We start from the raw sequence: 17,607 nt of genomic DNA, 5'->3' as shown, positions 1-17,607 counted from the left end.
CTTTTGGACCTTTTTTTGTTTTGTTCTTCTGCACTGTAAAAAATGACCGTGATTTTAACAGTAAAAGACTGTAAAAATGCTGCGGTGAAAAACTGTCAATTGGTTTACAGAAAGTTTCCGTACTATATACGGTGAATAACTGTAATAGATCTAACGGTACATTTAATGTAAATTTACGGTAAAATACCGTTAAATTCACAGTTTTTGGAAGTGAAAAATAACAATTCATTGTAAAATTTACAGTGAAAAACCGTAAATTGACATTCCCACAATTCCCTGCATGACACTTCACATTTGATAAATTTTCGTTGAAATAACTCTGTTTCTTCTTAGTTTTTCTCATTTTTTTCTAATCAGTTATGTACATTAGAGTTTTATGTTACATCTAATGTTGTTAAATTAATGTTTATTGCATTTTTAAAATTTCATGCATGTTACCATGATGGTGTTTAGTGTGTGTGGGAATGACACTGTGTGCACCTTCTATATATTAGTATTGTCCTTCTCAACTTGTGGAAAAGCTGCTTGTGATGAACTTTGATTCATCATGTGACTCTTATCACCACTGTGTTTGGTGACTGTCAGTGTATTATAAAGGTACAAAACAGATATTAGTACTTCATTAGGTTGGTAAATTAACATTATATCAGTTAATGAAATACGTTATTTTACCGTAAATTTAACAGATTTTTTTTTACGTTGGTACTGTATTTTTAACGGTAAAGTTCTGGCAACCACAGCTGCCATTTTTTTACCGTAAATTTTACTGGGATTTTTTTTACAGTGTGTTTTAATTCCTACAAACAAGTTGTGGTTGCATGAGGGGGAAAAAATCAATTATTGACAACTGGTCAGAAGGACACATTGCAAAAATAGTTCATATGCTGTGAGGTGTTTTAAAAGTGAGAATAATAGTCAACATAAAAGTCATCAGAATTAATCAAATGTTTGATTTACTTGATCTGAATGTGTTAACTGCTTTCTTGTGTAACTGCTTTCTTGTGTGACAATGGCCAAATCTATTGTTTGAGGAGACAGAAATGTCATCAAGCCTGACAGCAGAGATTAACTTTACTGACATATCTTCAACCCAATAACTGATATTGACATTTGACAGAATAGACGATAATGAAAACCAAAAGTACTGTTGCTGTTCAGTGCCGTGTTTACACAGAGCCATTTATTCAGCTGGTTCATTAACCTGGAGGACATTAGGTGATTAGGACATTTTTTTGTGAGATGAACTGAAGTTTGTGGCGTTCTGGAATGATGAACAGGTATGCAACGTGTTTAAATGTGTTCACTTTGATTTGTTAAGTGTGGAGTGGGAACAGTTCCCATTCCACTATGTTTCGGTATGGGATTGTGAACGCTTCAATACGTTATCAGTGATCCACCTTTATGTTTTGCTGCTGTTTTAGTGTATCTTTGGCTTTCGTCACCCTGCTTCCATTAGCTTTTGGCTCAGAGCTGACAGGACTATTTGGGAGCTTCACATCACCAAACTTCCCAAACGTCTATCCTAACAACCAGCGTATGGTATGGAATATCACAGGACCAGAAGGACACAGATTACGTCTCTACTTCACTTATTTTAGCCTGGAGCCTTCTCATCGCTGCGAATATGACTATGTTCAGGTTAGATCCACGTTTTCAACAGATATTTAAAAGTTGGGTCATTTTTTGAGATATATACATACCAAAGAGCACAAGTCCTAGATGTTATTTCAGTATTACAGATAATCAGTCTGTTGGAATTGGATAAAGAGAATTACAGTTTTAAATAAGAAAGACGTTAAGACATTCTTGCCTGTGCAAATCCAAATCAGATTTCAATCAGGAATCTGTTAGTTTGGCTGATTGAAAGCTTTACAAGGTTTAACCTAATATGAAATGTTCAGTCCTTTTCAGATTAAAGGGATAGTTCACCCAAAAATGAAAATTTGATGTTTATCTGCTTACCCCCAGAGCATCCAAGATGTAGGTGACTTTGTTTCTTAAGTAGAACACAAATGATGATTTTTAACTGCAACCGCTGCCGTCTGTCAGTGGTATAATGCAAGTCAGCGGGAACTTGGACTATAAGAGTAAATAAAACACGACAGACAAATCCAAATTAAACCCTGCGGCTCGTGACGACACATTGATGTCCTAAGACACGAAACGATCGGTTTGTGCGAGAAACCGAACAGTATTTATATCATTTTTTACCTCTAATACACCACTATGTCCAACGGCATTCATCACTCGATTCGTTTGGTCTGATCGCGCTCTGACAGCGGCAGTGATGTCTCGCACATATACTTCAATGAGAGCGAGACATCACTGCCGTTGTCAGAGCGCGATCAGACCAAACGAATCGAGTGATGAATGCCGTTGGACATAGTGGACGGTCGCACAAACCGATCGTTTCGTGTTTTTGGACATCAATGTGTCGTCACGAGCCGCAGGGTTTAATTTGGATTTGTCTGTCGTGTTTTATTTACTCTTATTGTCCAAGTTCCCGCTGACTTGCATTATACCACTGACAGACGGCAGCGGTTGGAGTTAAAAATCATCATTTGTGTTCTACTGAAGAAACAAAGACACCTACATCTTGGATGCGCTGGGGGTAAGCAGATAAACATCAAATTTTCATTTTTGGGTGAACTATCCCTTTAAAATGATCCCCCCTGTTTTACAAGAGAATAATAATTTCAAAATCAGTTTGTAATGTTACTGTTAAAAAAGTTATACTTTCTTGATCCATAAGTTCACAAAGAAGTGGTCTAATAAAAATCTTAGATTTGAGCTTTATTTTAATGATTTATCATTAAAAAGTATGTAATGTAGATTCGTATTCAAATATTTAAGTATATTGATGATTAAACAGATATTTATGATATCAAATATTATAGCAAGTGTAGATAACCATATTTCTAGTAAACTTGTTATTGAACTGTACCTATAAGCAGCATTTCCAAGTAATATCAGAAAACTCATGCTGAACATTGTATTAAACCTCTCTGTTATGAAATGCACAGTATGGCTGTTATGTGAATGCAGGATACCGATGTGTGCTTTTAATAATTACTACTTGCTGAAACTTTTCAGGTGTTCTCAGAAGGGAATGAGACGGTCCGGTTCTGTGGCGAGGCAGAGAAAAATTACGGTGATGCGCCCAAAAACACCGTCATCTATTCTGCCAGCAACACCATGTCCGTGCTCTTCAGATCAGATTACTCCAATGAGGACCGTTTCACAGGCTTCCAGGCATTTTATTCTGCTGAAGGTGATGGAAACAATGGATTCACAACATGACTGTCTCTCTCTTCCGCTGTCACCTCTTGCTGTAAAGGCTAAAGTGTTAAACTAGATGACCATTTAAAAATGCTAAATAAATCAAATATTATATATTTACTTGTTTATAATGTTGTATAGTCTAAAATGAAAAAGATTTTAAGTATACAGTGTATACTAAAGTTGTTTTAATTATATAAATACGTCTTTTTTGTTGTTGTTTTTCATACTTGAATTTATCTTAGTGGATGTCCAAATCCGTATGAGAACGGTTGCAAAACGACCTCTTTTTACTCTTTACAGACATTGATGAGTGCCTGAGCACTGTGGATGGAGAGCCTGTGTGTGACCATAATTGCCATAATTATGTTGGGGGCTTTTACTGCACTTGCAGATTGGGATACCAACTCCACGATGATAAAAGACACTGCCCTGGTAAGGATGATACCGGAACAGACGAAACCCCTGGCCTGTAGTTTTTCTGCTCATTGATTTTGAATTGTATGGGACATTATATAATACTATATAATATGTTGTGTACATTCATTTTCACAAAATAGCTAGTTAAAATAAATGCATTATAAATGGAAAATAAAGCACTTGAGACAGTAGAGAGTGCTTATTCTTTGCTATTCAGACTCTTTCTGTCATATTTATAATAACTCACAAATAATTATTACATTATATTCTTATATAGTACATTATATATATTATTAACTAGAGAAAACTAGCATTTTAGTACATTTTATTAAGATTTTATTTGTCCTGCACCAGAGCCCAATTAAGGGCGTTGAAATGTGCATACCTTTTTTGTATTTTTGATTCTTCAGTAGATTATATTAAACCATAATGTTTTAGTAATGAGTTCAAGTAGCTTTAAAATACCTTTACACTCTAAAAAATGCTGGGTTAAAAACAACCTAAGTTGGGTTAAATATGGACAAACCAAGCAGGTTGGGTTAAAGGGCACCTATTATGCCCTCTTTCACAAGATGTGTTGTAAGTCTCTGGTCTGGTCAAGTTTCAGCTTATGATACCCCACAAATTTGCCCCTATTTGGGGGTGAGCAAAAACATGCCTTTTACTATATTACTATTTTGCTGGCTAAAAAAATAAATCCAAAATTGGTTGAAAAAAATCTCTGGGTGAAAACAACCCAATCCCTGGGTTTGTCCATATTTAACCCTGCAGTTTTTAGAGTGTAGTGCGCAGGTGGATGGAATTATATTGAAAAAAAAAAACAAATATATATGAAAGATGATTATTTACACACTGTAAACCCAAATAAGTTTGCAAATAAGTTTGCATAATATTAATTGTTCTTAACATGAAATGTTTGAGTACACTGATCCATTTAGCTAAAAATTATCATGTAACCCCGATGTAAATATTTTTATTAGTGTAAAATTACCTAGCTATAACAGCTAATTCAAAAAATGCTAACTTGCTAATTTATTAACATGTTAACAATAGCATGGTATAGTACTTGCTGAATGAGTATGGTAATATAAAGCATTTAACATGCTTGCTCTCAAACCAAGCCGCATACACCGCTTGTCACCATGAAGGTAACTCTCCAAAACCCACATTAACAGAAACTCTTCTGAATTAGCATAACAAAACATTAATCACAACTAAATCTCCCACTTAACATTAATCTTGCACAAAAAAACACTTAATTTTAGCATTTATTCTCCCTTTCGAGTGCCATGGGCAAAGAATGCTGGAAAATAGAAATCCCAGCCCAGTTTCAGTTAAACTTAAGTTTGTCTAAATTAAAAGAAATAAGTTCATAAAACTCAAAACAATGAAACAGTTCAGTTTACTTCAAATATATCAGTTCTGTGAACTTGAATGAAAAAGAAAGTTCTAAATACTCATAAAAGTTAATTTGACTGAACTAATTTGTTTAATTTGTCATTTATTAATGTCATTTATTACTCACCCTCATGTCGTTCCACACCTGTAAGACCTTCGTTAATCTTCGGAACACAAATTAAGATATTTTTGTTGAAATCCAATGGCTCAGTGAGGCCTGCATAGCCAGCAATGACATTTCCTCTCTCAAGATCCATTAATGTACTAAAAACATATTTAAATCAGTTCATGTGAGTACAGTGGTTCAATATTACTATTATAAATCGACGAGAATATTTTTGGTGCGCCAAAAAACACTAAATAACGACTTATATAGTAATGGCTGATTTCAAAACACTGCTTTGTTAAGCTTCGGAGCGTTATGAATCTTTTGTGTCGAATCACGATTCGGATCGTGTGTCAAACCGCCAAACTGATGAAATCACGTGACTTTGGCGCTTCGAACCGCTGATTTGACACACTGATTTATAACACTCCATAGCTCCATGAAACAGTGTTTTGAAATCGGCCATCACTATATAAGTCCTGTTTCCCATTTGTCCTTTTGTAGACATTCTCAAGCATAGACTACAGTCTCTTTGTCTGTAATCTAAGATATGTAAACATATTTATTAAGAAGAAACAACTTTTAGCTGTGTAAGTCCTGATATGTCTAGCACATATTGTCATACAGCTCAGTACTGATTTATGCTCCAGTAGTGACTCTTGTACATCACAGACCTGTTGTCACAGCAGCAGGCTGGTCAGCCACGGCTCACCACACACTATCTATCAGCCCTGTCAACAGCTCTTGATTGAGCTAGCATAGCCTATAATCGAGCAGGAAATAGAGTCACCAAATAGTAGAGGGGTTTGTTATATCATTGATAGAGTGGCCGCAACTAACTGCATAGCGTCTTTCGATATAAGCAAGGTTGAATGGGGTTTCGAATAGCCATATTTACATTTTCGACCTTCAGGTTGTGAAAACTTTTGGCAGAAAAATGGATTAGTTTTAAAAACTCCTCTCATTTAAAGTGCTAATGTTCGCTGCGATTCTGGACAGCACTAACTGGCTTTAGCCTGAAGCACGCTTCAGCGACAGACTGATGATACAGTGGGCAGCGTCTCGCTAGTGTGCCTGTATAAAGCAGTTGATCTCTGTCACTCTAAGCGAGTCCAGGTTAATTACCACTGGTTCCTGAGGGAACAGCGTTATAGGGATCAGTTGAAAATTGATACCTGTTTCGAGCTGTAATACTGTGCTAATGATGGGTAATTAATCACAATTACCAGCCCAGACATGCCTCTTAGTTGTTTTTCTTTGCAAATGGGGAAGATAGAGACATCACATCATTTTACGGAGAAGGGAAGACAGAAACAATGACTTGTGTCTGAATCATTTAATCATATGAATTAGTAGACCTTTGCCCTCCTCAGCTGAGATTCCCCATTTTTAGCAATTATTTGTAGCATCTGCACTTGTTGGGGTTCATTTATTAAATTAATAATTTGGCCAAAAATAAAAATTCTGTCACCATTTACTCACCCTCAATATTCAAAAATGTTTGACTTTCTCTCTTCTGTGGAACACAAAATGGAAAATGTGACTCCTGCGCTATATTCCAACTCAAGGCTGATTGCTTTGTGTGAGAATTTAAGTCATTATTCACTGAAAATCTTCCCATCAAGTAAGTACTACTCAATCATCGAGTCAATGAGCCAATTTATGAGTGAATCATTCAGACTGAATCAACTGTTTGAAAGATTTGACTCAAAAGATTGATTTGTTCTTGAATCAGCCATCACTACTACTTCTTTCATGAATTTGCCTTGAGCGTGTCTAGGTTTTCAGTGAATATTACTTTTATAGTTTCAGTAAATATACAATTTTAAAGCTTTCAAGCTTCACATAAGATGCAAAAGTACAATAAAACTTGTATTGTAATTTATCATTTTATATAATGCTTGAAAGCTGTAGTCCCCATTCATTTTAATGGCATGGAAAATAGTGAACAAAGAAATTTTTCAAATTTTTGTCTTTTTGTTCCATGGAAAAATGTAAGACAAATGGGTTTGGAACAACATAATGTTTGTAATTTAGCTCACTGAAGGCAAGTCTTGACAAACCCATCTGCAGTTTATTTAATTCTAAAACATGAATCCAAGCAAAACAACACAAAACAAAGACTTGGCTTAGCTTGGCGTGAAACGTGAGAGGTGTTTTTTTACACCTCTCTCATTCATGATCTCATTCAAATGCAAAAAATAATAGCAAATTTACTACCTGAAAAACTGTACTGTATTGACTGCACTCAAAAAAATTATTTTATTTAAACAATTTATTTTGATTCAACACCATTGTATCAGGTTTCTGGTTTAAATGTGTTTGATTCATGTTAAATTGACTTGAAACGATTACTCTTTGACTTAACTTGATGTTTTCAAATTGGAATAACATGTTTAAATCAAGTAAACCCAACCAGGACTTAATCAAACTGGATTTTCACTTCCCATCATGCTTTGCAAAGGGGCTGAACTAGGAGTGTAAATGTTAAAATAAAGTGTTATTTTAAGCAGTTTTTAGGAAGATGAGAAAATGGAAAGACTTTTTAATGTTTACTGTTCTATTATGTTGGTATTTAAAAGTTTCTGTTGATTAATAGTTTTAGGGTTACCATTGTGGTGAATTGTTGCACTTAAGCTTGGATTGAGGACCTGCTAACAAACTTTCAAATTACTTTAATAAGAAAGTAATCACTGTGGTAGTGCTCTGGGTTGCATTTCCCAAAAGCATTGTAAGCCTATGTTGATTGTAAAACCATTGCCACCAATGGACTTATGATTGATTTAGGCTTTACAATGTTTTTGGTTAAGGCAATTATTGATAAATCCAATATAACATCTAGATTTCTAACACCGAACATCACAAAAGTTATATAAATCACAAAATTAAACAAGAATTAATTGTAAAAATCAATGTATATGAAAACAATTTATTATTTAAATATTTATTGCTTTTTATTTATTTTCCAAAACATTGCAAATTAGTTGGGCTGACACTATTAAATTAAGCTGTGCCCAACCATAGTAAATAAGTTGAATCAACCTTAATAAATTAAGTTGACCCAACGTAAGTACATTAAATTGGAATAACAGAATTGCATAATGCTGAAATAAAGCAACTTAATCATGTGGAAATCCTTTCCATTGATTTTTTTTATGTTCGTTCAAAGAGTTATTTTTTTGAGTGTGTTTATAATTCATTACTATTTTTTTTAGCTGTTAAGAGTTTGCATTTACCAAAGTATCTAATTATCATGCATGCAATGTTTGTAACTCATAAATGTCACTCTAAATGCAGTGACGAAAGCTTTTTCTCTGGCCATTTTACAGGTGGAAAGGTTTATTTACTCCTGAGCATCCCAGATCAATGTCGCAATATCCTGCAGTCCTCAGTGTTAAATGTGGCATTGATAGTTGTCTGTTTAATGTATGTGTGTGCGCTTTTGACAATTCCCAGTGGGTGTGAAAATGCTTTTTCTCCATTGTAGTTGAGTGTAGTGGGCAGGTGTTTCAGCAGAGGTCAGGTGAACTGAGCAGTCCAGAGTACCCAGGTGTTTACCCCAAGATGAGCCAGTGTGATTATACTATCAGTTTGATGGAAGGCTTCCAAGTGACCCTGGACTTCCAGAACCTGTTTGATGTGGAGACTCATCCTGAAATCCACTGCCCTTATGACATCCTCAAGGTTGGTTATTTCACAATCAGCAAGCACTGACAGCACTCCAGCTAGGATGGTAGTTCAAACCTAAAACAACAGCCATAATAGCATGTGTGTGGACACATCTGAGTCACTTTAATGGGGTCCTTCCTTGTGGGTCCTTTGGGAACTCAATACCTTCTAAAATAGAGATTAAAAAGTTTGCCAAGCTTTTTCGCTGAACTTTTATATATAATCTAAACAATTACATGGAATAGTTCAACCCAAAACACAATTTTGTCATCATTTAAAAAAATGGAATAGTTAACCCCAAAACCATTAAAAAAATAAAATATATGATTTTATTTCTTCTGTGGAACACAAAAGAAGATACTTTAAATACAATGGAGTACAATAGGGTCCAAAACAACATTGGACCCCTTAACCTTCATTGTATGGTCCAATTTTTCAAAAATATCTTTTGTGTTTACATTTTTGGGTGAACGATCCCTAAATTATGTTGCCGGTCAGTTTGACCAGTTTTTCTCATTAATGGTCATGAACATACGTGCGAAGTGTCATGTCGTTCTACACCCGTAAGACCTTCGTTCATCTTTGAATCGCAAATTAAGATATTTCTGATTAAATCTGATGGCTCAGTGAGGCCTCTATAGACAGCAATGACATTGTAACTCTCAAGATCCATAAAGGTACTAAAGACATATTTAGATCAGTTCATGTGAGTTCAGTGGTTCTACCTTAATATTATAAAGTGACGAGAATACTTTTTGTGCGCCAAAAAAACCAAAATAACGACTTTTCAACAATATAGTGATGGGTCGATTTCAAAACACTGCTTCGGTGCTTTACGAATCGAATCAGTGATTCGGATCTCCTATCAAACGGCTAAACTGCTGAAATCACATGACTTTGGCGCTCCGAATCACTGATCCGATTCGTAAAGCTCAAAAGCAGTGTTTTGATTAGTGTGCAGTGTTAGAAGCAGTGTTAGTCATTATTTTTTTTATTTTTTTTTTGATGCACAAAAAGTATTCTCGTCTCTTTATAATATTAAGGTAGAACCACTGTACTCACATGAACTGATTTAAATATGTTTTTAGTACATTTATGGATCTTGAGAGTTACAATGGCATTGCTGTCTATAGAGCAGGCTCACTGAGCCATCGGATTTAATAAAAAATATCTTAATTTGTGTTCCAAAGATGAACTAAGGTCTATCGGGTGTAGAACGACATGAGGGTGAGTAATAAATGACATAATTTAAATTTTTGGGTGAACTAACCCTTTAAGGTCAATTTGGCCCCAACCATAAAAACTGTACCCAAATTTTGAACATAATACAATGATTAAAGTGCAGAATAACTACAAACGTAGAAGAACTATAAGACAATTAACTCATTAATGTGTACTAAATGTAATACAATATTTTATATGGTTCATAGAATCCCCACAAAACCGTCGGAATGCTGCACTTTATATTGAAGACTCGTTTTAAGCTTAAGGAAGATTATCTACAGACAGTACAAGTACTGTTTGAAGAGAGACATAATATGCCTTCTAGTGCACTTGTTGAGTGTTAGAAAAGATTGATTTTAGAGTGGTTTACACAGAGAAGATTGGTTCTCCATGAAAATATGCTTGATAAGTGTTTGAGTGTTTACTTTTCAGCACCGATTTTTATACTCTGCATCAATGCTCATTCGATTTTAATGACTGAATCCAATACCCTTTTTATGGCGTTAAACATCGTGTTATGGCTTAGCAAATTTGGAGTCTGTTTTCCCTCTCACTGCCTTTACAAACAAATATGTTCTCCTCAGCACTGGTGTTAAGCGTCAAACTACTCCACTAATCACTGACCTGAAGGCTGTTGAATACATAATGTATGCTCTCTCATGCCCTCCACAACTGCCTATTATTTCTCCTCATCCTCCCACCTCCCAAGAGACTTGTTTATCTGTTGCCATTTGTATACACTGACAATTCACACTGTTTTGTTTAAGATTGCTGCAGGTGGAAGGGAGTACGGCCCATTTTGTGGCAGGACCCCACCAAGAAAAATAGAGACAGGAACTCACAAAGTGCATGTGACCTTCCGTTCAGATGGTTCTGGGAAAAACAAAGGCTGGAAGATCAAGTACACCAGCACAGGTAGTTTATAACCCCCTTTTCTGTACCTTTATGGCAAGAAAAGGATAATTTATCCAACCTCAGTTTATTTTGTGATAATGAGCAGCTAAAGGGATAGTTCACCCAAAAATGAAAATTCTGTCATGATTTATTCCCCCTCGAGTTGTTCCAAACATGTATAAATTTCTTTGTTCTGCTTTACACAAAGGAAGAAATTTGGAAGAATGTTAGTAACCAAGCAGATCTCGCCCCCATTGACTACTATAGTAGGAAAAAATAAATACTATAATGGTCTGGGGGAGATCTGTTTGGTTGCTAACATTCTTCCAAATATCTTCCTTTGTGTAAAGCAGTACAAAGAAATTTATACAGGTTTGGAACTACTTGAAGATGAGTAAATGATGACAGAATTTTCATTTTTGGGTGAACTATCCCTTAACTGTGCATAATCAATGAGCGGTCTGATACAAAGTTACCATGGATGACGTTAAATTTAGAGTGCACAGTCATGATTTTGATTGCTAAAGAATAAACCGTAAAAGAAGACCTGTGAGCTACGAGGTTGCTAATTGATAGTACATTATATGCTTTTGTTGAAGCAATCAGCCTGCATTATTTCATCTTACGTTTTAAATAATCATGTTCAATAGCAGAATACCTGTTAAAAAACTACACTACCCATTTTTCCGCAAAGAAGTCTTCACCAATCAGAGAGTCTCAACAAGCAAATTGCACCATAAGAACTCTTTAGCACCAATCAAGTCAAATATAAGCATCTGCTTTAAATCATTAGTTTTATATTCATCTAGAGTTTTTAATTTTAGATTGTCATTGGCATACTTCATGAGATTGTATTTCTTTTCCCCATTTAAAGGTGTTAAAGGGTTAGTTCACCCAAAAATGAAAATAATGTTATTTATTACGCACCCTCATGCCGTTCCACACCTTTAAGTCTTTCATTAATCTTCGGAACACAAATTAAGATATTTTTGTTGAAATCCGATGGCTCAGTGAGGCCTGCATTGCCAGCAATGACATTTCCTCTCTCAAGATCCATTAATGTACTAAAAACATGTTGAAATCAGTTCATGTGAGTACAGTGGTTCAATATTAATATTATAAAGCGACGAGAATATTTTTGGTGCGCCAAAAAAACAAAATAACGACTTATTTAGTGATGGCCGATTTCAAAACACTGCTTCATGAAGCTTCGGAGCGTTATGAATCAGCGTGTCGAATCATGATTCGGATCGCGCGTCAAACTGCCAACGGCTGAAATCACATGACTTTGGCGCTCCGAACAGCTGATTCATTAGTGCTCCGAAGCTTCCTGAAGCAGTGTTTTGAAATCGGCCATCACTAAATAAGTCGTTATTTTGTTTTTTTGGCACACCAAAAATATTCTCGTCGTTTTATAATATTATATATTGAACCACTGTACTCATATGAACTGATTTAAATATGTTTTAGTACATTAATGGATCTTGAGAGAGGAAATGTCATTGCTCACGGAGCCATCGGATTTCAACAAAAATATCTTAATTTGTGTTCCGAAGATTAACAAAGGTTTTACAGGTGTGGAACGGCATGAGGGTGAGTAATAAATTACATTATTTTTTGGTGAACTAACCCTTTTAAGCAAACAATCTTGTACTTTTGTCTTTTTGTTGGAATTTAAAATACTTTTTTGTTCAAATTAAAGTTAAAATCCCTATAGGGAAAAAAACCTCAGGAAAAAAAGTCGCTGAAAAAGCGGGCAGACACTGTTGCACTCTATTAGGAAAAAGCTGACCTTTGAATTGAATTGAACAAACAGTCTCAAGTATTCCAGAATGTGTGTAATAATAATGATTAATATCTTGTTTCCTTTACATTTGTTTTGTGTGGATTCTCTCTCAAGCACATTTCAAGAAAATGATGAATGGTGTGCAGGCTACCAAAAAATAAATGTTTTGAAGCAGGATTTCAGATCTGATGGCTGTCTGCAGACATTTTGGACATAATGCATTAAGAATCACATACACATTTAAATGACAAGTTAATGGCCTGGTTTCCAGAATGTGTGTTTTCATTACTAGTGCTCACTGTTCCCTGCTCTCATAGCCCAGCCATGCCCAAACCCTGTGACTCCTCAACATGGACGTATCCAGCCCCAGCAGTCTCAGTACATCATGACGGACACGTTCAATGTCACATGTGATCTGGGCTATGAATTAATTCTGGTAACCATTTTGCCTCTTTTACTTTCTCTAAGATTTAAGAAAAGGGCTTGGTATGCTATATAGAGAGTTAAAAGTGACTTTTTGCGTCTTAAGGGGGAGGAAGCTTTGCCCTTTTATCAAGCCACATGCCTGAAGGGTGGATTTTGGAATGGACCGCTGCCTAACTGCATCAGTGAGTTGCTCAAGAATCCCAGATAAGCATGAAGTGTGTATAATCGTCAATGGGGGTTTACTGCAACAAAGAGGTATACGTTTTAAAACCTGAGGTGTTATTTCAAGCTGAAGTGAGTGAAATTCTGACTGTGAACTCAGAAAAGAATTCTATGATGAAAAACTTGTAACAAAAAGCATATTTTTAATTAAAACATTTCAGATATGCAGTTTATCATGAAAAAAAAAAAAGATAATACAAAGTTATTTAAAAAACAAATAATCAACCGTAGACAGATTTTAAAGACCATACAATAATATAACATTTGTTAAACTTAAAAAAAAAAAAAAAAAGGATATGCTTAGGTTTTGCCTTAGAATTGTCATTCATTGCATCTATAAACTGTCTCAGTGACCAAATGTCCCTCTTTTGCAGTTATTAATTGTGGAGATCCTGTAGAAGTGCATAATGCAAGTGTGAAATTCACCACAACCACATATAAATCTGTGATCACGTATTCCTGTGATGAATTCTACACAATGGAGGCTGGAACAAATGGTAAGGTGCATATGTCACAGTATAGCACATGCATAGCAAGACACTGTACAAGTCAATCTTTTTTTTTCTCTCTCTCTCTTTTAAATTAGGAGTCTATACCTGTGCACATGATGGATACTGGAGAGATGCCCTGGGTAGAAAAATACTCCAGATATGTTCACCCAGTAAGTTTAGTTTAATGCATATGGTTTATCAGATGGTTTATGTTTTAATATACACTACCATCAAAAGTTTGGACACGTTTGACTCAGTTTATTTTTCAGGATCTCAAAACCTTCTGATCCAAATGGCTTGTGCTTAAAGGGTTAGTTCACCCAAAAATGAAAATTCTGTCATTTATTACTCACCCTCATGTCGTTCCACACCCGTAAGACCTTTGTTAATCTTCGGAACACAAATTAAGATATTTTTGATGAAATCCGATGGCTCAGTGAGGCCTGCATAGGGAGCAATGACATTTCCTCTCTCAAGATCCATTAATGTACTAAAAACATATTTAAATCAGTTCATGTGAGCACAGTGGTTCAATATTAATATTATAAAGCGACGAGAATATTTTTGGAGCGCCAAATAAAACAAAATAACGACTTATACAGTGATGGCCGATTTCAAAACACTGCTTCATGAAGCTTCGGAGCGTTATGAATCAGTGCGTCGAATCAGTGGTTCGGAGTGCCAAAATCATGTGATTTCAGCAGTTTGGCGGTTTGACACGCGATCCGAATCATGATTCGACACGCTGATTCATAACGCTCTGAAGCTTCCTGAAGCAGTGTTTTGAAATCGGCCATCACTAAATAAATCGTTATTTTGGGGTTTTTTTGGTGCACCAAAAATATTCTCGTCGCTGTATAATATTAATATTGAGCCACTGTACTCACATGAACTGATTTAAATATGTTTTCAGTACATTAATGGATCTTGAGAGAGGAAATGTCATTGCTCCCTATGCAGGCCTCACTGAGCCATTGGATTTCAACAAAAATATCTTAATTTGCATTCCAAAGATTAACGAAGGTCTTACGGGTGTGGAACGACATGAGGGCGAGTAATAAATGACATTATTTTCATTTTTGAGTGAACTAACCCTTTAAATGCTCAAATTAGTTTGGTAGACAAATATAAAATGTGCCTACATTTGAATTTCTTTACAAAACAAACATTTTAAGTTTTTAAAGATATAGTTCACCCAAAAATGAAAATTCTGTCATCATTTACTCACCCAAACCTGTATGAATTTCTTACTTCTGCTGAACACAAAAGAAGATATTTTGAATAATATGGGTAACCAAACAGTTGATGGGCCCTGAGAGTGTGCAGAACTTTAAACTATAAGGTGGCTCAGATATATATAGGATGTTTTTATATTTGTTTTGTTACTACATAACAAAAAAATGAAGTATGAAAATTATTTCACGGTTTTTAGGAGTGCTTCTCAACCTGGGTGCAGCAAACGTCCAAAGGGGTCTCTAGGGGCCAGATTTACTAATACCTTGTGCCAGCGCAAACCCTCTTTTGACATTAAAAAAACTACTGTCAGGATTTTACTAAAGACACATGCTGAAAAGGCATGGACAGTTATTTTTGTGGCTGAACTTATTGGATATGCATTCGCAAAATTTATGGGAGGGGAGTATTTAAATGAATCATACAAGGTGATTTACAAAGGTTTGCACTAGTCAATTTACTGGTATTTGCGGCATTATTTACCATTAAAACGTTTCAAAAGTGTGGTTTCTACACTTGGAAATTCATGTAAATTAATAAAATCTTAACTCTATGACCATTTTTAGATTTAATATTTTTCCAGAACATTGTCTTTAGTTATTCCAAGCCCCTAAATTTGAGTAATTTTTAGTTTTTTAATATTTATATTTAATCCTTATCCAGTAAATGCTGGAAAACTATAAAAATCATGGGGCCTATGAAAATGTTTGGTGTCAAAAAAGTTTGTAGGTAAATTTAGAAAAAAATGAGCTTTGTGTCCAAACTTTTTACTGGTAGATTATATCAGTGTCATATTGTTGAGTCTAAAGACTAATCTGGTGTCTGTCATCTCTGAAAGTTTGTGGACAGCCTGAGAAAAAGCTATCCAAGGTGATTGGTGGGGAGAATGCAGAAAAGAACGAGATTCCCTGGCAGGTCATGATACGAATGGGACACAGGTTCATCGGTGGCGCTTCTCTCGTGTCGGACAACTGGGTCCTCACTGCTGCTCATGTCGTAAAAACCTATACAGACACTTCCGAGCTGCAGCTGAAGATGGGCATAGTCAAACAGAATGACAATGAGGCAGTAGTTGGCATTCCACAGAAAATCTTTGTTCACCCTCAGTACCATCATGATAACATTAACTTCAACCATGACATTGCCCTGATTAAACTTGAGTATAAGGTACCTGTCAGTAAAGCCGTCATGCCTGTGTGTTTGCCTGGGAGGGAAGAGCGGTTTGTTTTGAAGACTGATGACGTTGGGAAGGTGTCTGGGTGGGGTGTGTGGAATACAAACAGACCTTCATTACATTCCAGATATCTCCAGTACGTACATTTACCCGTCACTGATTTTGAGGACTGTAAAGCTAAATATGACTCCACCGTGACAGATAAAGGGAAACTAGTAGTGACAGAGAACATGATATGTGCTGGGGTCGAGGCGGGAGGAAGAGATTCCTGCCAGGGGGACAGTGGAGGGCCCTATGCATTTTTTGACAGTCAGAGTAAAAGCTGGTTTATAGGTGGTATTGTGTCATGGGGTCATGGCTGCGCGCAGCCTGGGTATCATGGGGTTTATACCAAAGTGAGCAATTACCTTCCGTGGATTGAAGAAATCATGTCAAAAAACAGTTAAAAAACAGTTTTGAAAGTGTTCAAATTATTGACTTTGATTTGATATGGATTTATTATTGGGCAAATTATTGTTAACAGCTTTGCATGTGACGTCTCAGTCATACACTTATTTTTTTTGTTATTGTTTTATTAATCTTGTTTTGTAAAGCACTTTGGTCGGCACTTGCTGTTTTTAAAAGTGCTATATAAATAAATGAACCTAAGTAAACCAAACTGACATTTTGTATTCACTTTTTTGCTTTTGGGGTACCTAACAAATAAAAGATACACTTAATAAATAAATGCAATAAAAATATATATAAAAAAAAACAAAATACATAATTTCAAACTCTTGATCACATGTCAGGGACTATAATTTCTAGCAGAAAGATGTCAATGAGTTTGCTTAATAATAATAATAAAAAAAAAAGTTTAAGAAAATTCATATTCTTTATTTTTTATGTAGTGGCAGTTTTCTGAAAGCAAAAGACAAGAGACAGTGTGCTATATTGTGAATTATTTTATATTGATTCATAATTCTTTTCTTTAGTAAAAAATTGAAAATGGCATAACCCAGAGTTACTTGTTTCATTTTCATGAAGCCATTGGTGTTAATGCAGAGGTGTTTGTTTAAAAGTCAAGTAAGCACAGGCATCATGATTTAAAGTCATTAAGTTCTTATGCATTATGCATCTGATCTCAGAGTTACTCTTGTTGTCTTCTATCAGCAGGGACCGTATGCTCTCTCCAGCCCTGTGTAATTACCTCTCCAATGCTATTTTGGCCCTGTGGAGTTCTAATCATTCTCAAGCCTACTTAAACCTGTGTCCTATTACAAGAACTCAAGGTATGAATAGATAA

At 35.5% G+C, this 17,607-nt stretch overlaps 1 protein-coding gene across 1 annotated transcript; it reads left to right on the top strand.

Moving 5' to 3' along the window:
* The first annotated feature begins 1,130 nt into the window (after positions 1-1,130).
* On the top strand, positions 1,131-16,980 carry masp2 (MBL associated serine protease 2). Its single transcript, XM_048178529.1, has 11 exons — positions 1,131-1,277; positions 1,422-1,638; positions 3,094-3,271; positions 3,583-3,714; positions 8,691-8,887; positions 10,864-11,011; positions 13,094-13,212; positions 13,306-13,384; positions 13,799-13,921; positions 14,011-14,085; positions 15,987-16,980. Exons 1-11 carry the CDS (start codon positions 1,267-1,269, stop codon positions 16,766-16,768), a joined length of 2,061 nt encoding a protein of 686 aa, XP_048034486.1. The 5' UTR covers positions 1,131-1,266; the 3' UTR covers positions 16,769-16,980.
* Positions 16,981-17,607: the final 627 nt, after the last annotated feature.

Source organism: Megalobrama amblycephala, linkage group LG24, assembly GCF_018812025.1.
Source record: "Megalobrama amblycephala isolate DHTTF-2021 linkage group LG24, ASM1881202v1, whole genome shotgun sequence".
In the NCBI taxonomy this organism is placed as follows: Eukaryota; Metazoa; Chordata; class Actinopteri; order Cypriniformes; family Xenocyprididae; genus Megalobrama; species Megalobrama amblycephala.
This window is presented reverse-complemented; position numbering and strand designations above follow the sequence as displayed.

What these genes read in the sequence shown, in the direction of transcription:
- masp2 (XM_048178529.1), top strand. An exon ending in GCCCTTATGACATCCTCAAG is followed by an intron (nt 8,888 to 10,863) that starts GTTGGTTATTTC and finishes GTTTTGTTTAAG; the next exon opens with ATTGCTGCAGGTGGAAGGGA. An exon ending in TGGGCTATGAATTAATTCTG is followed by an intron (nt 13,213 to 13,305) that starts GTAACCATTTTG and finishes TTGCGTCTTAAG; the next exon opens with GGGGAGGAAGCTTTGCCCTT.